The sequence below is a fragment of the Apus apus genome, chromosome 2, assembly GCF_020740795.1.
Source record: "Apus apus isolate bApuApu2 chromosome 2, bApuApu2.pri.cur, whole genome shotgun sequence".
NCBI lineage: Eukaryota > Metazoa > Chordata > Aves > Apodiformes > Apodidae > Apus > Apus apus.
The window spans coordinates 25397727-25424237 of NC_067283.1; the positions used below are offsets into that span (position 1 = coordinate 25397727).

At 41.1% G+C, this 26511-nt stretch overlaps 1 protein-coding gene across 4 annotated transcripts in view; it reads left to right on the forward strand.

Moving 5' to 3' along the window:
• The first annotated feature begins 10249 nt into the window (after nucleotides 1-10249).
• PPP1R9A (protein phosphatase 1 regulatory subunit 9A) overlaps nucleotides 10250-26511 on the forward strand; it is a 140307-nt gene continuing 124045 nt past the window's right edge. For all 4 annotated transcript variants that reach the window (XM_051612595.1, XM_051612596.1, XM_051612597.1 and 1 more), the window contains exons 1-2: nucleotides 10250-10414; nucleotides 11690-13380. In XM_051612595.1, coding sequence (XP_051468555.1) covers nucleotides 11914-13380 — 1467 coding nt within the window. In that variant the 5' untranslated portion in view covers nucleotides 10250-10414; nucleotides 11690-11913. The remainder of the gene's footprint in view (nucleotides 10415-11689; nucleotides 13381-26511) is intronic.

The window sequence follows — 26511 nt, forward strand, 5'->3', positions numbered from 1 at the left end:
AACTTCTCGAAGCGTAGTGTAGCAGATGTAATTCCTTGCAATAAGATGGTTTGATAGAAAAAAGATTTTAGTGAAAGACAGCAAAAAATCTAAAGACTTCAGTCTTGAGATTCTGAATCCCTGAAATTCCTGCAAGCACTGGTCGCCAGACTGCAGACTGCAAGGGCAGAAATTATAAGTGCCATGTGTACACATTGTGGAAAACAGTATAAGCTTGATTATGCTCAAACTAAGCTTTTTTTTTTTTTTTCCATAAAACATATCTGTATGAAAATGCCCATCAAAATTATCGGGGGGGGGGGGGGGGGGGGTGGGGGGGGGTGGGAGCAGCAAGTAGGATTACTTGCACTTGGAGACTAAAGTGTCTTGTCCAGCCTGTCTTTTGATCATATTTTTTTCTCTTTTTGCTTCACAGTAACATGAGATGCACATTGTCCTTTGAAGGATTCTTTACTTACCCTTTTATGCTACTACTGAACCCCTCAGCATATTAAAAGACATGTCGAAGTGGTAATACATACATTTATATTTCCCTAAAATATGTTCTCCTGCTTTTCCCCCCCCAGTTCAACATTCTTTCCCATTTTTTGTTCTGTTGCCAACAGGTAGTTCTACTGGTTATTTAGTGAGTCCACTATTATAGCAGTGCTGCATGTGAGCTTCAGAAAATCTATTTAAAATAAAAATAGGTGTTTTGGGCATTAAAGAGCAATATGAAATGCTCTGGGCAGCAAACAGAAAGCTTGCCTAAAAATAAGTAGTTTAGACTTATGCATGTATTGTCCATATTTCTACATTTACAGTATGTGTTCAGAGTCCTAAACCTAACTTTCAAACACTCCAGTGCTCTCTGCTGTTTGGGAGGTTTACAGACATTTCCTTTTCTAGTGATCAGGATGGTTTGATATAGTCAGACATCACCTGTTCTGTTTACTGATTCACAATGTTACTGAATACACCATAATTTTTTAAACACAATGAATGCAAGGAAGCTGTAAAATAATTTGATTACTTAATAAGATTCATCCTGATAAAAAACCCCAGAATTTGGTGCCTTGGTACCATGTAAATTTTCAGTAGTTGAAACAGCAAAATTTAATTCAGTGTTTTCTCTTTGCAATGGAAGAGATTTTTCTCCATTATTTTTTTCTGGTAAGTTGTCTCAGTTGCCCTTTTAAACTTAAAACAGTTAATACAGCAGGCAGCCTGACACTTAGATGATTTTTATAATGAGAAGTTATAAGATCCTTTTTAACAAATAATCCATCCATGATAATGCCACCATCTGCTGTCCAGGGAAGGAGGAGAGCAATGAAAACCAGAACAAGCAAAATCTCAAACTCCCTTACTTGGTGCAGACTTCCTCCAGCAATCTACAAATCTTACTCAGGCATCTGGCAGGGACTTAGCAGCTTTGCAGTTGTGGGAAGTGAAAAATGATCATAGTTAAACTTATGCCTAACGTTCTCTTATTTTTTACAAAGATAGTAAAATAGTAATGTGGTACTGTTTGCAGAGATGTGTCTATGTATAGCTTTAGATGGCCTCTCCAAAGCACTTTGCAAACTGCTGACAACATCATGCACAGGCAAACTATAGTGCTAGTGAATTTAGGTTTGATCTAAACTCCCACTCCCACAGATGTTTCTGAAGACTTCATGCACTGTGTTCTTTTTCTTTCTCTGAATGGCACTGTGCATTACTAGTAGTAGCACCATGAGTTACTACTGCCACCTCATACTATATTAAATATCCTTGTACTTTTTTCCCTTGCAGTGAAATAATGAAATAATTTATTTACCTGATGAAATTAGTCTCTTGGCTGCTGGTATATGCTCTTGTAGGGCAGTTGTGCAAGGCTGATTGAGCAGAGGCTCAAATACAAGAGACGAGGAAAATGCTCTTTTCTCCTCCCCACTCCCACCCCAGTTACTGCCTCTGTGCAATCTGGGAGGAGCACTGCCATGCAAGCTCATCTTTCCCTTGTCACTCTGCCTGAGCTGCTTCTTTCCTTTTTCTTTTTAAACACTTCTTCCCCTGTTCTGATTATGATACAAGCTGGAGCTCCTGAGGTACAAAGCAAAGCTGTTTACCTACAGCTGGGATTTTTTGGGGCTGATTAGATGATGTCTCTACCATACAACCTACCCCAAGCGGAGCTGATGATTTCATGTCTGATCAGAAATTAAGTCACTGGCAAAAATATTCATGTTCTAGTCAGAGCTTCTGTAGAGATATAAATATATGTAACTTTATTATTTATTTTTATTGGAAGCTACATAATATCAAGACACTTAACAGCTAGTACATTATGCATTCCGATATTTTATTGTTCATGTGCCATTGCTTGCTAGCCTGGTTTTCATCACCATGATCAAGGCATGGGTGGGACACATGCATCTACCTTATCTTCTTTTGTTTCAGTCATTCATTCCCTATCTGAAAATTCCACTACATCCAAAATAGATAAATAAAAAGAGTCAAGTTCTTTCACTCCTCATGCACTCCTTACAACTTCCCTCTCCTCAAACCTGACAGGTTGTTGGCAGTTTTGTACCCATCTGTATTTCCCTTCTGCCTCCACCTCCTCACCATCTATTCCTAAGCACTGTTTTCTCTTTCACACAGCACAGCATGAAACTAATGCAGACTGCTGGGTAGTAGGTCTAAACTAGCTTAGAACCCTGTAATCTCACTTTCCTTCCTTCACCCTTCAGTCTAGCCCTCTTTCCCCACCTTCCCTACAGCCATTTTTATTAGATGACAAGACAGTGCTTGAAACAGAGGTTGGTAATTTGTAAGAGGTGTATTACATAGAACAATGCCAACAAAATATCAGAGGAAAAATTACTTATATGATGTCATTATAAAGACTTATACTGAAACTGTTGAATTTATGCAAAGCCTTTGGTAAACCAGTTAAAATTCTGCATCCTATTTCATCTTGGTTCTGCATCCCCTCCCATTCTCTTGTATACTCTTGATTTTCATGTTTGCTTCTACTAGGTTATCAGGCAGCCTGCTTGCAGTACCTGCTTTTGCTGCTCGGACACTAGCACTTACAAATACTTAGGTCCAAGCCCTACTATCAGCTTATTTACTAAGTGATCTTGTTATTGTGCTAAATTGTGCACGACTCCATGCCTGAATGAATGAAAATGGTCATCCTTAACAGGAGGCACTTGAATAATCAATGGCACTCTCAGACCTGAGTGCCATTCATCACATGCATCCTTGAGCTCTTCAGACTCTTTGTCATTGCATAGTAAAGCTACAAATTACCGGATCAGACCTAACTCATTTGGTGAAAACAGATGGGCAGGTTGTGTGTAAATACACCTTTGCTTGGTAGAAAGAGTCCTTTTTGCCTCTGGTTTAGACAGAAACTTCTCCTGGAGAATTAAGGATCCATTGCCTAAACCCATTGTGCAGGCCTATTCCAACACTTGCCAATGCAAGTTTTAGCTTCTTAAGTTCTAGAGATGGGTCACTTCCCTTCTGAGAGAGCATGCATTTGCTTTGTTGTTACCAGAGATAGTACTGCATCATAGTAATGGTAATGTAATGGAGCTTTCCAGAATGCCACCTTTTCTTGAAAGACAGAAAACAGAGCTTCCAAGAATACAATTTTTCATTTTCCAGCTATCTTGTGTTCCTGCTTGCTTTGCACCTACTCAGCATGTCAACTGAATTTTTTTTTAAAGAAACAAAGTCCTTTTGTCATTGGTCTCAAGTTTGGTGCAAGTCACTGACTTGACAGAGAAATGACAAGAGACTCCCCTTCTGTAAAGACTCACCTTTCCATTTGCACTTACAGAGCTACTGGAACATAACTCTTCAAAGCAATAAAGAAACACAGTATTTTGGTTTTTTTTCCATTCCAATCTGTTTCTCACAAAGGCATTGAAGCACATCTTGCCACTTTCCTCCAATAGGGAGAGCCAAAGGGCTTCCCTTCACTGGCCTCGATGGTTGCATTTTGATTTTATATATATATATTTCACACCTGAAAGTTTAATATTAGGCACATTATTTGGTATGTAGAGTTCTGAGCTTTTTTTTTTTTTTTTTTTTTTTTTTTTTTGTGATGGCTTTACAGTTTTGCTTGTGCAAATTTGGCTATCTCATAGCATCTATTCCTGGGTATTTTTGTCTTGGGCAATGGCCTAGTTCCTTCAAAAGCTTGTCTCTTCTGCCTTATGCAATTGCTCATCTGTTTTACACAAATATTTATGTAATCCTATTCCTCTAATTCTATACTGACTAATGTGAGTGTTCCTTCCCTTTCTTAAAGATGTCATTGTAAATTTGTGGACTTTGGTTCATTAATTCTTTTGTGTCTCAACATGATAGCAGTGTTCTCATTTTTCTTCTTAATGGTGTGATGAAGTGGTCACCCTTCTTGATTTCTCTTTCTTTTTACATAAGTGCTTTATTGCTAGCACAGGACTCTTATTTATAGACACTTCTAACTGGTAACTTGTATTTCTACAGTGACTGCAGCACAGTGATTTGCTTTCTACGTGTTGGCAAAGAGCACAGCTTTTCCAAAAATAACAGTATTTCTAGCTGGCCTATGTTGGTTATTTGATGCCATATAGAACACAGTAATTAAGTGTTAATACCCTTATGCATTAAATTAAACTGACTACCAAATCTAGCTTTAAGAGAGATTTTTCCACTGGGGGTGTATTGGCAAGACGGTACCTGTAAGGTGGGGGAAATGTAATCAATGTGGAAGGGAGACTGTGTTTGGTTCTGCATTCTAGAAGTGACAAATTACTGTTTTGAGCTAAAGAGCTGCTTTTTCATTTGTATTTATTCTACTCTGAAGATATATTTTTTTAATGAAAAAAGGAACAAATCCCACTAATGCAACTGTAACCAGCCCACATTCGTGTTACCAGGAGGGCTTGGGAGGCAGACTACTATGGATGTGAGCTCAAATTGAGGCATATACATCAGCTCCAGGGAGCAATCCAGACAAATATTTTTTCCACTTGCCAATAGATTGCACTGCAAGGCAGTGTGCTGTATTTTGTGAACTCTGGCCTGTGTTTCTCTCTCCAATAAGTCATCTGTTGCTGTTTCCAGAATGGGAGTATAGGATCCAAAGTTCCACTGAATTTGAATAGTCACTCAATTTAAAAAAGTAAAAGCCAAACTTGCTGTCTTCTCTTCTTCATGGCACAAAACATTATCTGATTAGATAAGGTAATGAGTACTGAACTCAGTAATCAGATTTGCTTGTGTGTTATATACTGACAGCATCCAGTGCACTTGTAAGCCCTGAGCATCTAGTATATTTCTCCCTCTTCAATAAGTATTCTTTAAGAATAATAATGGAAATTTACGGCACAAGAAATACTCTCAGATAATGCTTTTGCATAGTCTGGCAAACTCCATTAGTTTCTGTGTCCTAGATTCTGACTGTTAAGAAATATTTTCTTTTCAATAGAAAATTATTTTTTTTATAATAAAAAAGTATTTCGATAAATACCTAATATTATTTTTTTCTGAGGCTTCCAACTATCGGTATTTCTGCTTTTCTGGTTTGAAATTGGTTGAATTAGTAACATTTACAAGTCTGAATCTTTCTCATAGAAGTTGGAAAGGATAATTTTCTGTATCATGTGATACTCACCTGATTAATCAAGGTATGTGACAGGTACCACTCACCTTGGAGGATCTTATACAATGAAATCTGGTCTCGGGGATGTTTGCTAATAATTTTCCCACTTGAATTGCTTCACATGAAATATGAGTTTTGCCAGGATTTGACTATTAGAAAATTTCTAACAGACCAAACAGCAAGTCTTCCTTTCCCATGAGATCATATATTTTCTGCAACTAGCTGGCATCATTCTAGCTAGACTGGTAACTGTAAGTTGTCTGTGTTGTGCTATAAATTCAGACTTCAGTGTTAAGTGCCCATGAGAGAAAGTTGTGCAAAATACAGCTCTTTTGACCACTCTTAAGATCTCTAGCTTTTACTGCAGGCAAAAACACTATTTCAATGTAAGGAGTTGTATACAGTGTGTAATTAATATCTTTGCCTTTTGAAAATTAGTTTTAATTCTAGCCATAACTGCATTTATTACATAATTTAAAAGCAGAATGTTTAAGAATGGATGTGATAGTCTCCTCACTGTAACGAAGAAAAGGCTATTACTAGTCTGAGTTTAGGCCTTCATAATATTAACATTTGCCTTTCTGATAAACTGCCAGAAATGCAGTTTTGTTATCACTAGCAGATATTTTCTTCAGATCTTTCAGGACAAAGTTATTTTTTTTGATGCTATTCTTGAGCTTTCAAGTTCTTTGACATGTTCTGTGTAAAAACAGCACAATCTTCTGAAGTTGCCAAATTAGTGATATTAATGAGCTCCCATTTTAAACTATTAATGGCTTCCAATATAAAAGAACTACATTTTTTGCAATAACAGATTGCTAATATTTGAAACTGAATTAATTATTACCACTGTTCACTGTTTATTCTCTTGCTACTCTAGTACAGGGGAACCATAACTTGAAGATTCCTTTATCTGCCAAAAGGTATGTATCTTGTTCAGACAAGATATTTTTCTTTAAACTGGATTATGTAATAAGATTAATGGGTGAGTATTAAAAAAATATAACTCAGTTCTGTTTATTATGTGGTATGTATGGGGAAGGAAAACCTCCTTCCCACTTGTGGTTTGGCAGGATAGCAGATAGAGGCTTTCCTAGCCAAAGACCAGAACAGGTAAATAGTTTCCATTTGTACACGTAAATACAGATATTATCTCGCAAGACCTGCAAGATACTTACAGGAGACAGATGATAGAATGACTTTCTTCTTTTGCCTGAGCCATCTGGAAAAACTTGCACTGCTGCTCTGCTGTGCAAATAAATCACGATCTTAAAACCTGAGTGACTTAGAAGCACAGAAGTGACTCAAAACAACCCAGCAGTGACATCCAAGTGGTTATGTTTGTAAGCAAATACAATGCACACATCTAGAATAAACAGGAAACCAATTATTTTCAGTGTTGGAGAACTGTACCCATACTGGTTTCAAAAGATACTGAGTACAATTCAAAGTGATGCTGTCAGGTTAAACAACTTGGGTCTCTCTCCCTATCCTATGTGCGAATTCGGAATAATTTGAATGGAGTTGCTGCTCTGCTGCAAGTATAACGACAGTCATACTCTATCATATGTAAATATTAAGCTGAACAGATATTAAATTCCCATTGGTTGGGAAGCAGAGTAATTCTGTAACTTCAGTGAAGTTACTCTGAATTTATACTAACATAATAGGAGGCCCTTGGTCTCTTATCTTCCCTAAAGAATGCTGTGCAGCATTTTAATGTTGCTCAGGAATTAACAGAAATGTCAATCATGCTTTAGCAGAGCCTAAAACTACTTTCCAGTCAAATGGATTGTCACAGAAATACTGAAAACGTAAAAGGACAATTCCAATTTCTATAGTTAGCTGCATGGCCATGCTCATATATGAAGAGTCTGTCTTGAAAAGTGACATACCGATCCAAACAAATTGCAATTTATTATCTTGGAGACTATAATAATATTCCTTAACATAAGGACCGTGTAAATGAGGATATAGATTGAAATTTTTTTTTAGTAATTAGTAAGTTTGAATATCTTAGATGTCAGCGACCAAAGCTGAACCCCTAAATAAGGTCCAGACTGTTTCTGATTGAGAAGCCAAAATTGCCAGTAGTTTTTACAACTCTTGGCTGTTCCTGAGGTGGTATCAAAGGAATATGAAATGCATAAAATAATTCTGCATTTCATATTCCATGTCAAATTGTGTATTGTCTGCTTGAACATCTATGCTGTCTGCTCACAATACATTTAAGGAGAACATAAATGTAATATTTTCTCTCTCATTATGGAAAATTTGAAATTTCTTGTGTGCTTCTTCTATCAGCATCAGTGAGTTGTCTTGTTTCCTTACTTTCTACTAAAGTATAATATAGAGATAGTTTGTACTATGCAGCCATGAAATAACAGAAATATTTTCTTGGGTACATGGGACAGAAGCAGCCATTTTAGTTGCAAAACTTCTGTCAGAAAAAGCACCTAATAATATTTATGGCTCTGGTTATGTAGATATGGTAGTGGATACTTTCCTAATTATCATTATGTAAGTAAATGCAAATTAGTAGGTTTAAAATTGTTTCAGTCATTTCATAGATTGTTTAATGTTTGCTTGTCCCTTTTTTTGCTTGTATATGTGAATGATAAAACTCTTCCAGGTGCAAATGTGGTACATGCTAAGCTCTTCAATCACTCTGCATGCTTAGCCTGAATTCACAAAGGAAATAAAATGTTTAAATTTCTGCTTTATGTCCCTATTCTTCAATGACACTTGAAGTTCTGTTAATGTATTTTTATCTTCAAAAGTGAAGCAGCTCTGTAAGTGTTCTTACAGCTTCATGTCTATAAAATCATACTGATAGAAAGACACAGCCTCATATCTGGTGTGTTAACTGATGTTTAGACTTTAATAGGGAATGTCCTGATTAGTTGCAGTATTTTTAGTCCTTGTGCAGGGAATCACCTTTAGGACTCCTCACCACAAGCAGCTGTGGAACAGTTGTTCCCTCACTCTTCTGCTTTGGGGAACAGTCTAAAAAGGGGAGCTTTCCTTAACTGCTTTTGAAGCTCAAGTGCTACCTATATCCTTGTTCATTACACACCTCCTCTGATCTCCTTTTCTCCCTGCTGTGCTTGTGTGCTTTGGTGCAGTGATGCTCAGCAGCCCAGACCATCCAGGTTGCCCCTTGCCTCCTCCTGGGCCCGTCCTCAGGCAGCACCAGCCGGAGCGGAGCCCATGCGATGCGCCAGGCTGTGGGAAAACCACTCTTGAAATGTCCTCACTTCTCTCCCTGGCTTCTTGCACAGGTATTTATCAAAATGCTGGTTTCCGGCCTGGGTTACAAGATCGGTTGGTTGCTTGTCAAAACTAACGTGCTGTTTATTTAAACTTTATTGAGGGAAACATTTAGAGCTGTAAACCCTCGGTGCAGATGAGATTACAGATTGATGACACCTGAGAACACTTGGAATAGTATATGGTACCTGTGCTTCAGTCTCATTAATGAATTAAGTTGGTGAACCTATATACCTCATGTCTTCATTTCCAGTCACCGCTATCTCGATTCTGTATGCATAATAATTAGTCTTCCAAATTTGCAGCGTACATCCCTAGGCCATTTTCTGGATATTTATGCAATTAGTTTAATGAACTTCGGAGTTCCTATGTGATTAACAGCCACTGCCTTCTCGGATTGCCAATTTTACAAATTACCTAGAGATTTCACGCAATTAAGTTTTCTTATTCACTGCATAAAGCCAAACACATTTTTGTGGCGATCTCGCCCAGCTAACAAACAATACAGGCACGCTGGCTGTGGCTGTACTCTCAGGGTAGCTGACTCTCATCCTCCATCCTGTCAGCGATCGCCGAACAAGTCACGTTCACCGACTTGCGGAGCGCTTTGCCCGGGTTCGTTACCGACTCGCTGCTCTTCCATGTCGGCTGGGTTAAATGGCTTCACAGCGAGGACGGAAGGCGCTGGGTCTTGATCTGTAGCGCATCCTGAGCGCGCCCGGTGCTACCCGCGCCCCACAGGTTTCCCGCAGCGGGCAGCGGCTGCCGGCGGGACCGGGACCGGGACCGGGACCGAGCCCCCTCCCACGCGGAGGCGGGCAGGCTGCTTTCCTCGGGAACGGGCGGCTGCTGAACCGGCGCGGTCCTCGGGGGCCGGGCTGGAAACAGGCGTCCTCCTGGGCTGGAAGAGGGCGAATCGGGGCGTGGGGAACCCCCGGGGCTGAGCGCTGGCACCGCGGCGGAGCGGCGCAGACGAGCCCGCCGCCCGGACGCAGCGGCGGCGCGGCCGGGGCCGGGCCCAGCCTCCGCCGCTCGGCGGTAACCGCCCGGGGCCGGACTGCAGCGGGAGGGCGGCTCGCTGCCTCCCCCGCCCTGCCGGCGGAGCGAACCACTGCGGCTGGCCGAGGAGGTGAGGCACCTGTCACCCGCCGGCGGCGGCGGCGGGCGGCCCTTCGGCGGGCGGCGGCGGCGGCGCAGGGCGCGTCCCGCGGCGGGGGCGCGGCAGGCGCGGCGCGGCGGAGGGGCGGGCGGCGGCGGGAGCGCGGCTGCGGCGGGGCGCGGTGCCTCTCCTCCCCCGCGCTGCCGCCGCGGGTGTGCGCGGAGCCGTGTCGGTGCCCCGGCCGCCGCTGCCTGCAATGGCGTTGAGGCGCCGCGGCGGTGGCTGCCTCCTGTCAGGCGGGCGGCGGCAGCTGCCGTTCTCCGGAGAGGCGCCGAGCCGCCGCGGGCCGGAGGAGGAGCGGGGGCAGCGCTGAGGCTGGAGGGGTAGGGGAGCCCGCCGCTGCTCTCGGCCGGGTAAGTTGGCGTGAGCGCTGGGCGGGAGAGGCGCCGGGCGCCGCGGGGGAGCAGCCCTGTCACCGGGCTTTTGTTTCCCGGGGCTCGGCCGTGCGGGGGCGGCGGGCGGCTGCCCGGGCTCTGCCCCGCCGCAAGGTGCTGCCGCGGGGGCCCCGCACCTCCTGCCCGCCGGCGCGGCGCCCGAGGAGGATCCGCTGCAGGAGCACCGGCGCTGGTCTCTCGGGTCGAGTTGACTGCCTTCTGCTAGACTGGCAGGAGCGGTGGATCTCGCCGGGGGCCGCTGCTGTCTCCCCTTTTCAATCCCCCATGGCGACCGGCGCCCCGCTGCCTGGGCAGGAGCGGCGGGGCCGGAGGGTGGAGGTGCGGGGGGACGGGCGCGGCTCTCCCGCCGCGCGGTTCCCCGCCTGGGACCAGCCCGAGTTGAGCCGTCCCCGTCGCGGCGGGAGCGGCGGCGCGGCTGGGCGCGGGTTCGCCGAGCGAGAGCTGGGGGGGAGGAATGGACGGGAAGGGAGAGATAGGGGCTTGGCCCGCGATGGGCCCTGTGCTGCCCTGGGCAGCGCTGCCGGGGCCGGGGAGCTCTGCCGCTCTGGCACGGCTGCCCCTGCGAGCTCCCCGGGCCGGGGGCTGGGAGCTGCTCCAGCCCCCGGCCCCGTTTCTGCAGCGCCTTCTTAGGCACCTCCCGGCTCTTCAGGTGCTAAAACCACTGCCCGTGACAAGGGGCAACTTTCTCTAACTGTGTTTGACTTTCTTTGCCGTGTTCAACTGAGGATGTTAACTGTGGGTGCAGTTTTTCGTATTCCCTAGAGCTGCTGTTTTGATTTGCTTTTCTAAGTGTACCACGTTTGATGGTATTTCTGCCATTATGTTTCTCTGAGAGAGTAAGGGTTGTCTTGCAGTGCCGTAGGGAAGCAGAACCATCATGTTTGCATGAGTTAGTTAGATGTAAGTAACTCAGAGGTTTGATTGTGGTGTTATTATTTTTTAGAAAAGTTCAGTAACACAGAAGTAGTTTTACTTTTCTTGTCACATTGCCTCTCCTTTGCACATGTGTTTGTGGCATGACATGAGACTTTCTGAATGGTAAGATGTGATAATCCATTCTTTCACTATGGAATGATACTGTAGATGGCAAATTGTGCAAGTTTTCATGTGTCTCTGCAGTGTTAGGTTGTATTTTTTCACTACTTTTTATAAACGCATCAAATAATAGTAAATGGGGTTTTAGATTTAAAGAAGTATCTGATGTGATTCAGAAAACCCTCCTTTCTGTTGCAGGTTAAATCAGCTGTTGTTCTTGAGAGCCCTCACTTGTGCTGCTGTGTCAGAATTGACTGCGAGTGTGTAGATACTTGTCTCCAGATCTTCTGTCAAGTATGGCCCTGCTGAAGGGCAGTGCCCCCTAAGAAAAACACTCCTCAAGCAGCATCTCAGCTTTTAGAGACTACTGAAAGCAGTGCTGCAGAAGCTATGTAAGCTGGTTTTGCTCTTCTAGTGTAAACATGATGAAAACGGAGTCTTCAGGAGAAAGATCAACCCTCCGAAGTGCCTCTCCTCACAGGAATGCTTACAGAACTGAGTTCCAGGCGCTAAAAAGCACCTTTGACAAACCAAAATCAGATGGAGACCAAAAAACGAAAGAGGAAGGAGAGGCCTTGCAGAGCAGGGGAAGGAAATACGGCTCCAATGTCAACAGAATTAAGAACTTATTTATGCAGATGGGCATGGAGCCCACTGAAAGTGCTGGAGTTACCCCTAAAACCAGGGGGAAGGGTGGCCCTCCATCACCTCAAAGACGAATTAGGCCTAAAGAATTTGTAGAAAAAGCGGATGGGTCAATCGTAAAATTGGAGTCATCTGTCTCAGAAAGGATTAGTAGATTTGATACTATCCATGATGGTCCTTCCTATTCCAAGTTTACTGAAACTCGGAAGATGTTTGAGCGAAATGCTCACGAAATGGGACATTCCAATCGCTATTCCCCAAAGAAAGAGAAAGTCGTTTCCAACGAGCTTCCGGATGAGTGGTGTAGCTCTAAGTCTCACAGAGGCAGCATGGATTCTCTGGACAGTCTTAGCCCAAGGACAGAGACCGTCTCTCCAACTGTCAGTCAGCTCAGCGCAGTTTTTGAAAACACTGACTCACACAATGTAATCGTTGTAGAAAAGTCAGAAAACAACGAGGAGTACTCTGTAACTGGTCACTATCCACTAAACCTCTCCTCTACTGTTGCCAATATCTCCTCCCCAGCAGCGAACCTGGAGGGTTTCAGTCCTTTGAAAGATGGTGGCACATGGTCTCCCCCAGCCAAACAGAGTACAGGCATGATGTCTGTTGAGAACTCTCAGCAGAATAGCACCCCCTCAGCACCGAGACAGAAGGTGTCCACAGGCACATCAGCAGGTTCGCGAGCAACTGAAGAAGGGAAGAAGGGTACAGAGGCAAGTGCTGATTCTGTTGAGAGCTCTGCAGGAAGTCAACAGGATTTGGTCAGTGTGGTCGACAGTGAAAGATCTGTGGACAGCTGTACAAGGAGTAAGTCAAAAACAGAGACAGAAGTTTTGTTGCAACAAAAGGAACGATCAGAACGTGCAGAGGGTATCTTTGATAGACCCGAAGCTGCAGAATTACCGAGAAATGTAGCTCCAGGTGGTGATTTTGCCACAGATGCTGTCTCAGATGCTACTGAGTCCCATTATGATGAGGCAAGCGAAAAAGAAGTGCATGAAGATGTGAATAACTTTCAGAGTTCCCATGTGTACATGCACTCCGACTACAATGTATATCGGGTACGATCGAGATACAATTCTGACTGGGGAGAGACAGGTACAGAGCAGGATGATCAGGATGACAGTGATGAAAATAACTGTTATGAACCTGACACGGAATATTCTGAAATTAGTGGATTGCCAGATGAAGATGAAATCCCACCCAACAGAAAAATACAGTTTAGCCGTGCTCCAATTAAGGTAAAGTTTCATACATTTCTTTTTCTGCAGTTGGGTTTGTTTTCAAATGCAGCTTCATTTGGAGTAGATTTTGGCAGCTGACCTCAGGTCTGAAAAGATTGCAGAGGATCTTTGATATGTGCTTTTATTACAGTTAATCAGCAAGTGTAATCTTACATGAAGTAAGGAAGTTGAGCTCTGATGAGCTTGTGTCATTTCACAGACTATTTGATGGCTGACTAAGCCAACAGAAATTGAGAATGACAGCTGGGTTTGTGAAGTTTGTGAATGTTAGCATACATGTTTTGACTTATAGGACTGAACTGTAATCACGTGGTGAAATGTAGAAGTGGGTATTTGGTGGCTTGTGTGCTGCTTGTTTTTTTTTCATTTGAAATCACAGCTTCTTCAGATGGAATGGCTTTTCTTCAGCTCTCACCAGATGTTCTTAGAGTTCCCTGTGCTTAAACACCGTGTCACGAAGTACAACATGATTCTGTCTCGGTAGTAGAGGACTGTTAATATTCTGTGTCTGAATTAGTATCATATTTTCTGGTAGCATTGTCACTTTTTAAAAACTTGAAAACATTAATATAGGAATATCAGTGTATCTCAGTGCTACAGAAAGGCAGAAGTCAGTTGATTGAAATTATCTAATGAAGGGTGGATTTCTTGTAGAACTTTTCTGACTTAAGTACCTTGAAAATACAGCAGAAACTGTTATTTCAAGTACTTTCAGTTCAGGACAGAATAACTAGTCATGTTTTGTTGTACCAGCTTTTCACTGCTGAGTTGCGCGGTTAAGTAGAGAAGTATTTTACTTCCAAGATGTTTTTAGTGCACATGGTCTCAGACGGACGCTGCAGAAACACAGCTGGTTTTCCAGAAATGGCTTTTGAAACAGACGTATATCATGAAGTACTCAAAAACTAAACATTTTCAAATTCAAAATAGGTAATTTAAATAAACTGTATTTGCATTGTGTGAGTTTAGCAATGAAGATAACTAAATTGATGAGTAGTTTCACTATCAAACTTCAAGTAATGTGATTTACAGAATCAATGCTTTTACACTACCTGTGCTTTAAGATAGGGTAAGATGTATCTATTAGGAAATTTTCATGTGAATTAAACAACCAGGTTTTCACATCTGTTTATTGGGGAGCGGAGGGAGAGAGAATGGCTTTGTGTGGTTCATGTTTTGAAAAGACCTATTTTTAACACAGAAACAAAATATTCCAAGCCAAGATAAAGGCTTTTTTTATTATTTTGTTTTGTTAGTATTTTATTCAGGCTTGCATCATGAACCAAAAATTCTAACAGTTTTTGTGTTCCCTCTAGGTTATTCCCATAATTAAATGAGCAGGTTTTCTTTAGTTGTTTTATTTTTTTTAGATGAAGTAGAAAAAACTGTTATTACAAGGGATTATGGAAGTTGTCCCCCCTACTGCCTTTCCCCCAGGCTGTATTAATAGGCAAGATGATATTTTCTCTTCTGAAAGATCTACCAATTATGTGCAGAGGTTTGTTTTATCATATGTATTATGAATCAAACAGAAAATGACTCCACTGATTTTATTCTTGAGATGGTTGGATTTTTCTGCTGTTTCTGTTTTGAAAGAGCTAACCGTTAAATCCTTACTTCAATATATTGCTGTAGCCTGAATCATGTCATGCCAAGTGCTATAAGAGTATTGTCACAATTCTCAATATTTTTCTTCTCAAGTTTGTCATGCTATGTTCATTTCAGATTAGGTATCATCACGTAATAACAGTCCATCAGGAAAATGCTCTAAAAGTCATTTGTGTAAATAATTAAAGAGTACATTTGTCATGGTTTTAAGCATAAAGCACTCTTAACAAGCTTATCCAAAGTAAAAGAATTGTTGCTTTAATTATTTTAGCATCTTTATTGTACATAGAATGAAAACAGAATAAAAGCTGCATTGTGAGTGAACAGTGTAGGAGGGATTGGGAGGTTTGGGAGATCCCTTGCTTTTTGTCCTGGGCCTCCAACACGTGCACTGTGTTAGTCCTGTGGGGAAGCAGAAGTGAGACCACATGGAAGGCTTGCGCTAGGAGGAAGAAGTACAGCGAAAGCTGTGGAAAAATAAAAGTTCCTTCTCAGGCCTTCTCCACTTTTCTCCACAGTGCTCTGTAGTTTCCTGGGCAGTGTCAAGCAGTGCCAGCCTGGACAGGCTGCCAGCAGCATCAGGTCACTGCATGGCCACACTGCCACAGGCAGGAACCCTGGAAGGACAGCCCAAGTATCCCCCAGTGGGTCCTCAGAGGCTGGTGAGTCTCTGAAATCCATGGCTGCCTCTCTGACAGTGCTGTCAATTTAGCACACTGGTAGGAGGTCATGAACAGGCTTTGGCAAGTGGTTTCTGCCCAGCAGAAAGATTCTGGTGAGCAGTGGGGATGGCAAGGGGACCTGCATTCTGTCCCCTTGCACAATGGTAGCATTTGAATTTACCTGGTTGGTCCCTTTACCCATCCATAACTCAGGGGTGATCTTTGATAGCTAGGAAAACGGCAACAATTTAATTTTTTTCTGTTCTAGGCAATTTTAGTGGGCATAACTGGTTTTGCGAATACTTTCCTGAATGTCGTCTCGTGTAGTGTTACCTGAGAGGAAGATACAAAGCAATGTAGGAGTATTTTCTGACCTGTTGGAAACTGACTTATCATTGTTAAAATTAAGCAACTTGTACTTAACTGCTGTGCTAGACAGCAGTGTTAAAAGTCCAACCCAAACTCAAGATGTCTAATGTTGTTTTTCTGTTGATGATTGAACTTGGTGATCTCGGAGGGCCTTTCCAACCACAACGGTTCTGTCATTCTCTGATTTCACAGCATTGTACCTCCACCCTCCTCCTACAGGTGCACTTTGAAATAACTAACAAAATTGTCATTTGAATGTGTAACCTGTGAGGGGATTTTTCAGGTAGATGTGCAGGAAGTAAAAGAGTGCAGAGGCTGAAGAACAAAGAGATACAGTTACCAGTGAGGGGAATCCTTTCTGTCCCTTTAGGGGAAATGGTTTGGATGATGATAAGTGAAGTATAGATAGAAGGAGGAATAAATCAAATCTTACTCATCAAATTGATAAATATTGAATTCTACTAATCTCCTAACAGGAAAAAGACTCAGTTATTGAGAAACTTACTAAGAGAAAGGCTCAAGTTAACAAATAGAGAAATTTCTGCTTGGTTACAGCCTGTAATTTTGCTATTGCAGATCCTATGCTCTACGGACCATTTACTCTGCTCTAGGATTATGGGATATATTTGCTGATCTCATCTCTGTTGAAAAGGAGTCCCTTTAAAGAGTAGGTGGCTGCCTAGGGGCCATTGCAGGCTTGGAGAATTTCTAGGTATTTGGAGTGTGGCATCACAAATATGATCAGTTGTGTGTGTCTGTGGGAGCTTAAGTCAGGTTTGTGCAGTGCGAATCAAAAATAGCCTGGAATGACCCAAGAGTTTGTGCTGGTGGTGGGAGTGGACATGAGCTTGTATGTTCTTAAACAAGGTGTGTGAACCTTGATATACCAGTTGATATGAGTGTTTATATAGCAACAAAGGCCTTCATCATCACTGGCCCATTCTTGAGTTAAGTATTATGTCCCTGCTCAGGGATAGAACTGAAACTCCAAGGCAAGTGTAAGAGTTGAAAAAGTTAGGTAAATGTGATGAGGAAAAAAATGAGCTGGTTTTGCCATGCATACTTTTCTACACAAAAAAGCAGGCACTCTGTGATTTAGTAGTCTCTTTGAGTTTTGCAGGGTTTCTTGAGAACTGGGTTACATGCAACTTCTCAAACTCTGTGGACTAACTGGACAAGGTTTGCTCATAGTGCAAAATTCATTAGTGCATAGCTTTCCACACTCCAGCAAATGGCAATCTATTGGTTTTCCAAATCATAGTCCTTTTTGAGTCATGTTTCCTTCATTGTGGATAGAATTGGGATAGAAGAGTAACAATATTCTCCTCTCTTCCTCTCTCTGAGTCCAGAATGCCTGGTATCTTGATAGCTGATGGCTGCATCTTCAGTTAGTGCCCTACTTTTGGCACCACATATGTGTTAAACCATTTATAGCTGTTAGCAGCAATTGGTATCTCCTGCTGAGCCTCCTTTTGCAACCTTCTGCTCCACTGACTTGGCCCTGCCTGTTTTAAGGGTTTGGAGAGGGTTGGTTAGAATGTGATCAGACCATACGGCAGACAGCAGGTAACTTGTGGAGCAGTGAGGGCTTCCAGTCCAAGCTGCTTCTGCAGTTTTCAGGGTTCCATAAAGCTTCCTTAGTGTGCAGTGGTGTGAAGGGATCTCTGTGAGTTTTGGAGTAGGTGAGGGAGAGGGTAACAGGAATGGAAGGGATATAGCAAATGGCTCTTCGGTTCTTCAGCTATTTCCATATGAAGGGATTATGATCAGTACTGCCTGTGCCTCATACATTCTTCCTCTCTCTTGCCCTGCAGCATGACTGAATCTTATACCCTACATCACTTCAGTTTTCCAGATGGTGTTTTATTCACATGGTCTTCGGGATTGGGAGCTTTTGCTTCTGTCTGTCTCCCTCTCTCTTTTTCAGTGTCACCCTTTGAAGAAGTTTTGTAAGAAGTGCTGTGATGGTAGTTAAAGCTAAAATATGGGACATTTGTATTCAACAGTTATTTTGAAATTTCTTATGAACTTACATTGTAGTTTTTCTTATTAAAATCAGCTCAAGGAGAAAGTCTTTCATTTAATTATTCCTCATTTCACTGAAAAGTACTTGGGAATGCATGTAGTGGTGAAGAAGGAATCTGAAAAAATCTGGCACTATAATTACTTTGGAAATTTTCACTCTATAAAATATTATTCTTTGACTTTCAAGCATCAAAATAAGGTCTACTGTAAACATTTTCAAGTTTCAGTGTTGACAAAGAAAGTATTTCTTTACCTGATTCAATGATGGATCTTACCTGTTGTTAAAATGTTGATGAAGTACCTTTGATTATGGAAGCAATGAGTAAAGGTTATCCATCCACAAGCACTATACAGTCCCTGGCTCCAAATTTGCCACTGTTTTTATTCATATTTTACTGAAGTGAATATGATGTTGGACTTATATGACCCCCAGATCTCCATTCCAACCTCAGTGAGCTTGTAATTCTATAAAGTAGTCCCAGTGGGTGTTGGGACACTCTTTAAAGGCAGATGTGGAATACAGGACTTTCAGAAGGATCCTGAGGCTATATTAATCCATATTTGAATGGGTAAATTAAGAAACCTTACAGATAAAGAAGTGTAGCTTCCTTCCAAAACCATGGAAATGATACTTTCCTTAAATTTGACTCCCTACTCTAGCTCCTGTGTCCATGCTTTGTTTACAACATTGGGAGTGGGTGGTTCTTCAGGCTGAAGTATGAAACTAGTTATTAAATAGGCTTAGGCTCTGTCTCCTGCAATGTTGAATAAATCACAGTCTCTTTATGCTGGTGTTTGAATTCTGTAAAATGCAAGTTGGTAATCAATTCATTTTGAGTGGTAAAGTAATTTGGCATACTGAGCTATTCTTTGGGTAGCTTGAAATGTGTTTCAGGTACTGTGAAGTATGGGAAATTCTACAGGCTTTAGTAGTAATAAAAAGTGTTGTACTGCAAGGACTGCGATGCTAACTTTGATTGCTTTTAAAAGTTAACAACATAAAACCAGGTTCTTTGTTGTGGTGGTGGGATATATAGAGCATTTCTGGGGCCTGGTCTTTTATTTCAGTTACATTTGTTCTGAAATATCTTGTAACTAAAGGCAGAATCTTTTATATAAAATTGTAAGGGAAAGGAACAAGAGGTAAATAGTAAGGATTCAAAGACTGGATGTTCTTAGATAAAGAACAGCATTGAAGGGATAAAGCATTCCAGAACAAATTGCTATTTTGATTATTAGAAGGAAAGTGTGCTCTATATTATTATCTCACATGTGAAGCTTGTTATAATTGAAATTGTGTACTTTCACTGGATGAGTCTGTCTTACGCAGTAATTTCAGATGCTTTCTTTTATTAAGTATACATGGAATTGTTGGAATACCGTAGATGAAACAAAGTTATTTGCCTACCATGATACACTATGGAGACTTCAACCCTTGTGTAGGTCATCATTTCACTACTAATTCTAGGGACTAGTTATTCCTGGATGCAATGTTCACACACAGTTGTTGACCTAAAAAGAAATTATGTCATTTTAAAGTGTTTTTTGTAAGCATTGAGGACATTGTAGAAGAGCCGTTTGTAGAAATTGTTTGGATTGAGTAATTTCCATCAGAGGTTTATGTGGTTCAGATTGAAAGGGATTTCCAGTTAAAGGTTTTGAATTTCCAAAATGCAGATGGAGAAACTGCAGGGAAATGGTTTGAAAATAGTTGAACCAAAGAGCTAAGGGAGCAAATGATGGGGTTCTTGGAACCTCTTTGATTCAGAATTAGAAAAAATGTGTAGGATTTGGTCCTAAGAAAAGCAGAATAAACAAGCAGAATAATTGCAGATCTAATCAGAAGAAAAGGCAGCCAAAAAGAATATCAGAAGCTAGCCAAGAACTTCAAGGAGTGGCAAGAGTGGTTGTTAAAAACTTAAGGCTATCATAGAGTTCAGAAGTCTTAAGTGTGAGTAAGATTTTGCCAGAAGTCAGGCTGAGTTTGACCTTGTAAAGGAAAATAACTTAAGTATTAAAAAGCTATTTATCCATTAAAAATTAAACAAAAAGGGAAGTTGGGCGTTACACAGTGAGCATCAGGTTACAATCAGAGCTGTCACCCTCAGTTTATATTGATATTTTACCTTCATTTTTAGTGCAGTTGATCACGTTGAACATGGTATCGCGATTAAGACTGAAATAAATGTATACAGGCGGAAACTCTCACAGAGAAATTAAGATGAAAACTAGAAGTTCCTAGTTTCTAGTAGGGGGCTGAGTGAAAGAAGTTATATTTTAGAAAGTCTTGTAGCAAACATTTCAAAACAAACTGAACACTATCAAAATAGAGATGATATTTAGCTGCAGAAGAGCAAATGCAGTAGCTTTTTTCAGGAAGTAGAGAAGAGGTGGTTCTGGCAACTTGAAAATTATATTTTTTTCTGTAGCAATGCAATAAAAAAAAACCAAACAGCTTCAAAAGGAATCAAAGGCAGGGAGGCAAGTGGAAAAGCAGAATACATGTAAGTGGATTTACGACAGGTAGCATGTGTCAGACTAAATTTGTGCCTGCCTTTGATAAGATAGAAGACCTTATTAAAAATTTCAGTAGCTGTCTCAGAAAGTTGGAGCACACTAATGACCCTTGCTTTTGCCAAAAACTGGGGAAGCCTGATCATTGCATAGGATTACAATAAAATGCAGGTCGCTGGGAGGACTATAATAGTGGGGATGGATTTATAAGGTAAGAAGTGTCATGGTAAACTAGTGACTCATTTGTAGGGGATGACAGTGAAGGAGAAAGCTACTTCTGTGACTCGCTTGCACAGAATGACAGCAGTCACCAACCTGTGGTGTGATGCAGCTGTGAGGAAGCGAAATGGCATTCTAGGTACAGGAAGCAAAATATCTTGCTAGTGGTAGGGAATTGTGAGTGTCATTTTATAACTCACTAAGGAGAGTTCAGGTGGAATGGGTCTGGTGGATTCTGCTTAAGGCAACTGAGTTTGCAGGAAGAGCTGCAGAAACTCGTTGCTCTTATCTGTCTTTTTCTTGGTTAATACTATCCTAAAACAGCAGGCTTAAAAATTTATCTTGCTTGGTGAGGGATGACAAAGCCTGAAAAAGAGCATAATTGCATCTCTGGTATATTCATAACAAAAAACATCTGAAGGCTTAGGGGCAGCGTTCCACATTTAAAGTGGAATTGAGCATTTTCCAACTAAGACTAAAGAATGGCAGTAGAAGGCACTATTTTCCTGTGTTCCTGAAAGACTACTGTATTATCTAACACTGTCTATTAATTCTGTTAAGGGTTGGAATTCCCTTCAGCACTGTTGAACTCTCAAGCCACAAACAATTTATTAAAAAACATACCTGACATTCCTGTAATAATTAATACAAAGTGATAGCTTTTATTTTGTGAAGTCCTTTTCCATATAGAAAGTATTCTAGTGAGAGCAGAAGCTAATTTTGGTCACTAGAGTTGATTCCAGAGACCTGACGGATCTCTCGAAGATTTCCATATAGTAAAGTTAGTGGAAGGTGTGAATGAAGAAGGAGATCCATTTTCCTTGCTTTATTACACATAAAGCTGCACTTCTTAGTCTGTGCACATCTGTAACTTGCTATGTTCCTCTCTGCAGCTCCCATCTGCCTTAGTATTCAGTGCATAATCTCAAGGACATAAAAGGCTGGTTCACTGAACAGATATCTTTTAATATTCAGACTATGCTGCATGTAGACCTAGGACGTTTTATTTGATAAAATACATGCATTTCAAATTTACTATTCACTTTTTTTGTTTAAAAGCAATAAGCAATAGAGGCTTTTAAAAGTTATGCCATCAAACTCCTGTCTGATTCATCTAGATCACGGTATTTATGATAAAAAACATCCCAAGGTTTTATCTTGCTGGTAATCGTCTTCGCATCTTTATAAGCTTGCAGTCATCTCTAAGATGGACTCTGACATATACACATACTGACATATTTAGATTCTGTAGATTCTGACATATTTAAATATTTACCTGTTAGCGCTGCCTTCTTAGAAGCCCAAAGATAATGTCGGCTTGGGTGGTAGACTTTTTTGTGCATGGACTGCTTAAACAGAATATTGAGAATATTTTAATACTGTATTTTTTTTACAAGGGCAAACCAGAGAGAACTCCTCATGAATCCAGAGATTCAGATCATTCTTGAAAAAGCTGGTAATTTAAAGTGTGGCAAAGTGCACTAATGTCAATGAGAATATTTTAGTATGGTGTTTGGGAGCATGAGACTACCAGACCAGGTAGTTCTTTATTTGTCTTTGTCCAGCCATTTTGTCTGAATTAGTTGCTCAGTTTTATCTTCCTGCTGTTAATCTGGTATGTTGACTAAAACCTGCCACCTTGATGTTTTGCACATTTTTTTGATGTTGAGATATGAAATAGGAGGGAAATACCATTAAACAGAGGATTGGTTTTTTTCTTCCTTCCTGTCCCTCCCCCTTCTCTCTGTATGACTACTAAGGCAGTTTCAACAGCCGTGGATCCAAAATAGCTGCCAAGATGCTGTGGTTGACTACAAGAGCATGACACAGTCTTTATCAGTAAGTCTTGACCACTAAAAAGGGGAAGTTATGCTTGACCAGCCTCATAACCTTCTACAGTTAAATTATTGGCATGATAGGTGAGGGCAGAGCAATGGATCTTGTCTACATTCATTTCAGTAAGGCTTTTAACATAACATCCTCACAGAGAAGATGATTAAGTAGGGGCTGGATGGGCAGACAGAGAGGTGGATTGAAAACTGGCTGAACAGAGAAGTGAGCAGGCACAAATCTCATGAAGTTCGACAGGGAGAAGTGCAAAGTCCTGCACCTGGAGAGGAAAAGCCCCATGCACCAGTATATGCTGGGGGCCACCCACCTGGCATCATTGCAGTGGAGGATCTGTGGTACTGGAGAGCACTGAGTATGAGACAGCAATGTGCCCTTGTAGCAAGGAAGGCTAATGCTATCCTGGGCTGCATTAGGAGGAATGTTGCCAGGCTGGTTGAGGGAGGTGATCCTTTCCCTCTGCTCAACACTGGTGAGGCCACAGTTGGGAGTTCTGGGTCCAGTTCTGGCATCCCCAGTACAAGAGACTGGAGAGAGTCCAGTCTAGGCTGATGAAGATGATGAAAGGTCTGGAGCATCTCTCCTATGAGGAAAGGCTGAAGGAGCTGGGGCTGTTTAGCCTAGAAAAGGCTCAAGGGCAATCTTATCAATGTATGTAACTACCTGAAGGGAGGGTGTGAAGAGGGAGGCAGGCTTTTTTTCCTGTGGTGTCCAGTGACAGAACCAGAGACAATGGACACCAACTGAAAGACAGCAGGTTCCTGTGTTAAGCAGAAAGGTTGTACCAGATGACCTCCATAGGCCACTTCCAGCTTCAACTGTCTTGTGATTCTGTGGCTTAATTTAAATAAAAATAAAAAAATAAATCCCAATAGTGAACTTTGGCAAAGAAAGCAGCTAAATTGCATCCAAGGTAAATTATTTTAATTCTATTATTTGTAAAATATACTAGGTCACATGTCATTAGCATGATTTAAATATATATATAAATGCATTAACAAGAGCTTGTTGAGTACAGCTTGAACTTTTACCTATAGTTAGTTAAGTTTAGTTGAAAGATTAATAGTAGCCTTTTAATGTTTCCTGTTAATGAGAAGCTAGACCCACAACTGTCAATCAAAAGAGCTAAGAAAGGATTTTAAGGGGTTTTTTGGGCATATTTTTTTGTATTATAGCATGAGCAGATTGACCTTACCTTATAAGTAATATTCAACAATGCAAAAAATTTTGAGGAAGTGTTTAAACAAATATTATTAGTTAAATATTGATTATTCAGAGGAGAAATTAAGGAAGTCTGTACAAAAAAAACAACAACTGTTGAGGAGCAGTATTCATTTGCAGCAAAGTCCTTTAGCATTTTGCATATAGCAGTAGCTGAAGTCTGTATGGCTGTTGCTCTGCTGCAGTTGGGTGGGCCTTGGCTGGAATTGGAACGTGGGAATGGGCCCTTGGTTGAGGCTGAACACTCAAAAGCTCCAATCACACTGGTCAGTAATTCCACACTGTACTGTACACTTCCAGTGTAATCTTAAAATTACTTGCTTTGTAAAATGTACCAATCTGCTAACATGGTCTCTTTTATCTATTAAATCCTTCCGATAACGATGGAGAGAGGCATTTTGCTGATTTTGTAAAGCTTAAGAACTCTCAGAAGAGAGGCCAGTGTGTATAGCTGAAGATGACCAACAATGATTTATAAAACATGAGAGAGATTAGAGGGAAATTTTTTGCGTAGCACTTTGAATAAAGGGATTAAAACTGAAAAACAGTAGTATAAAGTAAGTTGTCCTTCACTCTTTTGGCTTAAAAGTGGATCTGCTAAAGCAAGCTATTTATTTTATTTTTCTACTCTAGGGGGTCACTTCTTTCTCTAATACCTGGAGAACCTCTGTTGTTAATCCATGCCTTTAAGAAGTGCATGTTTCTGATCTTGAGAAAGCTGGCTTCAGCTTCCAGCAGAGTAGCAATGGGCACCACAGGAGTTTGGCAGGGGTGGTGGTGGAGCAGTGGAGGTCTCCTACCCCGGCTGGGCAATGGGGTGGGAGCACAGACTGAGCTGGAGCCTGCCTTGCCCTGTTCCTGCCCCAGCTTTCATAAGCCAATGCAGCTGGTACACAGTAGAGCCTGCACTTGCAGCCCTTAGGACTCAAGGCCGTAGGGCAGCTTTGTGGCCTTTGTGTAAGAGCTAACCACTTACCACTGCATCGGTATTCCCACAGTATAATATCCAAAATATTCAGTCAAACTCTTTCTTTACTGTTTTGCCTCAATTGACTTTCTGATGTTATCTGAGCATTATAGTCTGCCTTGGAGATTTTTTATTTTTTTTTTAACATAGCTTCTTGTTGTCTTGTTGCCTGTGTTTTGGTTTTTTTTGTGTTTTGGTTTGGTTTTTTTGGTGTTTTGTTTTTTTCCTCCCCACCTATTGATTCTGGACACTTCCCAGGCTGCAGTTAGTTTTGTTGATGGCCTGTGACACAAGTTCCTTTTTCACCCATAGTTTTCTTGTTTTCTAGGGCTGCATACTTGACATTTTGCAATGCATTAAAAAAATAGAAAAGAAAAATAAGTTTCTTTTTTAATTGTCAGTTTGTGAATTTTTGTCATTGTTTTATGTAATGCATATTCATCATTTGAAAGACTGAAGAATTCACTGTGGTGCTTTTTTCAACTGAGTTTATTTTGCTACAGCATTACCTGTGGATTTTGTTTACTGTATTTTATTGTTTGTAATAAATAAATGATGTGTGAAATGTATAGCTTCATATCCAAAGAGGCTTTGTAAATGCTCTTCATTCTCTGGCTGTTCCTGTTCTCTCCAGTTTTTTATCTGATCTCACTCTTTCTGCTTTTGATAGCTTGCTTCTTTATTGTGTGAGACAACAAAATCTAGATGTGTCATATGTTTCATCACAGTTTTCCTTAAAACTGTGGCTGACACCTGAGGAGAGGAAGCATCTTCTCTGGGATGTGTTGTGTGGAGTATCTGCTTCACCTGGCCAAGTTACAGGCAGATCTGCTGCGACCCCTTTTTAGAGGATATACTTGTACATCTAGAAAAGTAAGAATTAAAAGAATAAACTTATTTGTCTGTGGAGATAGTTGACTAGTAAAATATTGTAGTGGTAATTCAACAACAGGCTTTGAAAGAGAAATTTTCATCCTTAAAACTCTGTAATTTATTCTTATATGATAAAGATAATGCTGTCAAGGGTGTGGGGCTTGCTTCAGCTGCAAGAATTTTTGCAGTGCAAGATATATCTGCCAGGAGGGTGTAGCAAAAATGTCTGTTAAGGTCTGACTTCTCTCTGGTATGAGGTATTTTTTGTTCTCTCTTAAACAAGAGTGGTACTATAATAATGAAATACTAGATCAAGTTCTTTGTATTTTATTAGCACTGGAATTCCAAGATACAACATCACTTGGTGACTTGCTGAATAATAGTTGTCTTTTAATGACTGGCTTGGATTACTTTGAAAGTGAAGGTCAAAACTTTATTTTTAGTCTCACTATCTGAAAGAAACAGCAGCAGCAGAAGAAAAGGAGAACTGTCCTTCATCCCCCTTTCATACCTCAGATTTTATTAAGTTCCTAAAGTGAAAAAAAAGCAATTGTCAAATAAACAGCATTTACATTATCTTTGAATCAGCTATTTCTGCTGATATCCGTATATTTGGTGCAGATACCAGTGTTACCATCAGAAATAAGATACTTTTGGGACTCCCTGACATCTTGCAGTCCTCTGTCACGCTACCATCATCAACTTAATTGGTAAATTACCCTGGTAGCTCTGATAGAAGATTTCTAAGTTATACCAACAGCTCTGATTCAGTTCACTGAGCTTGCATGCAAGAATTCCTGATGGCACATAATGGGATATCAA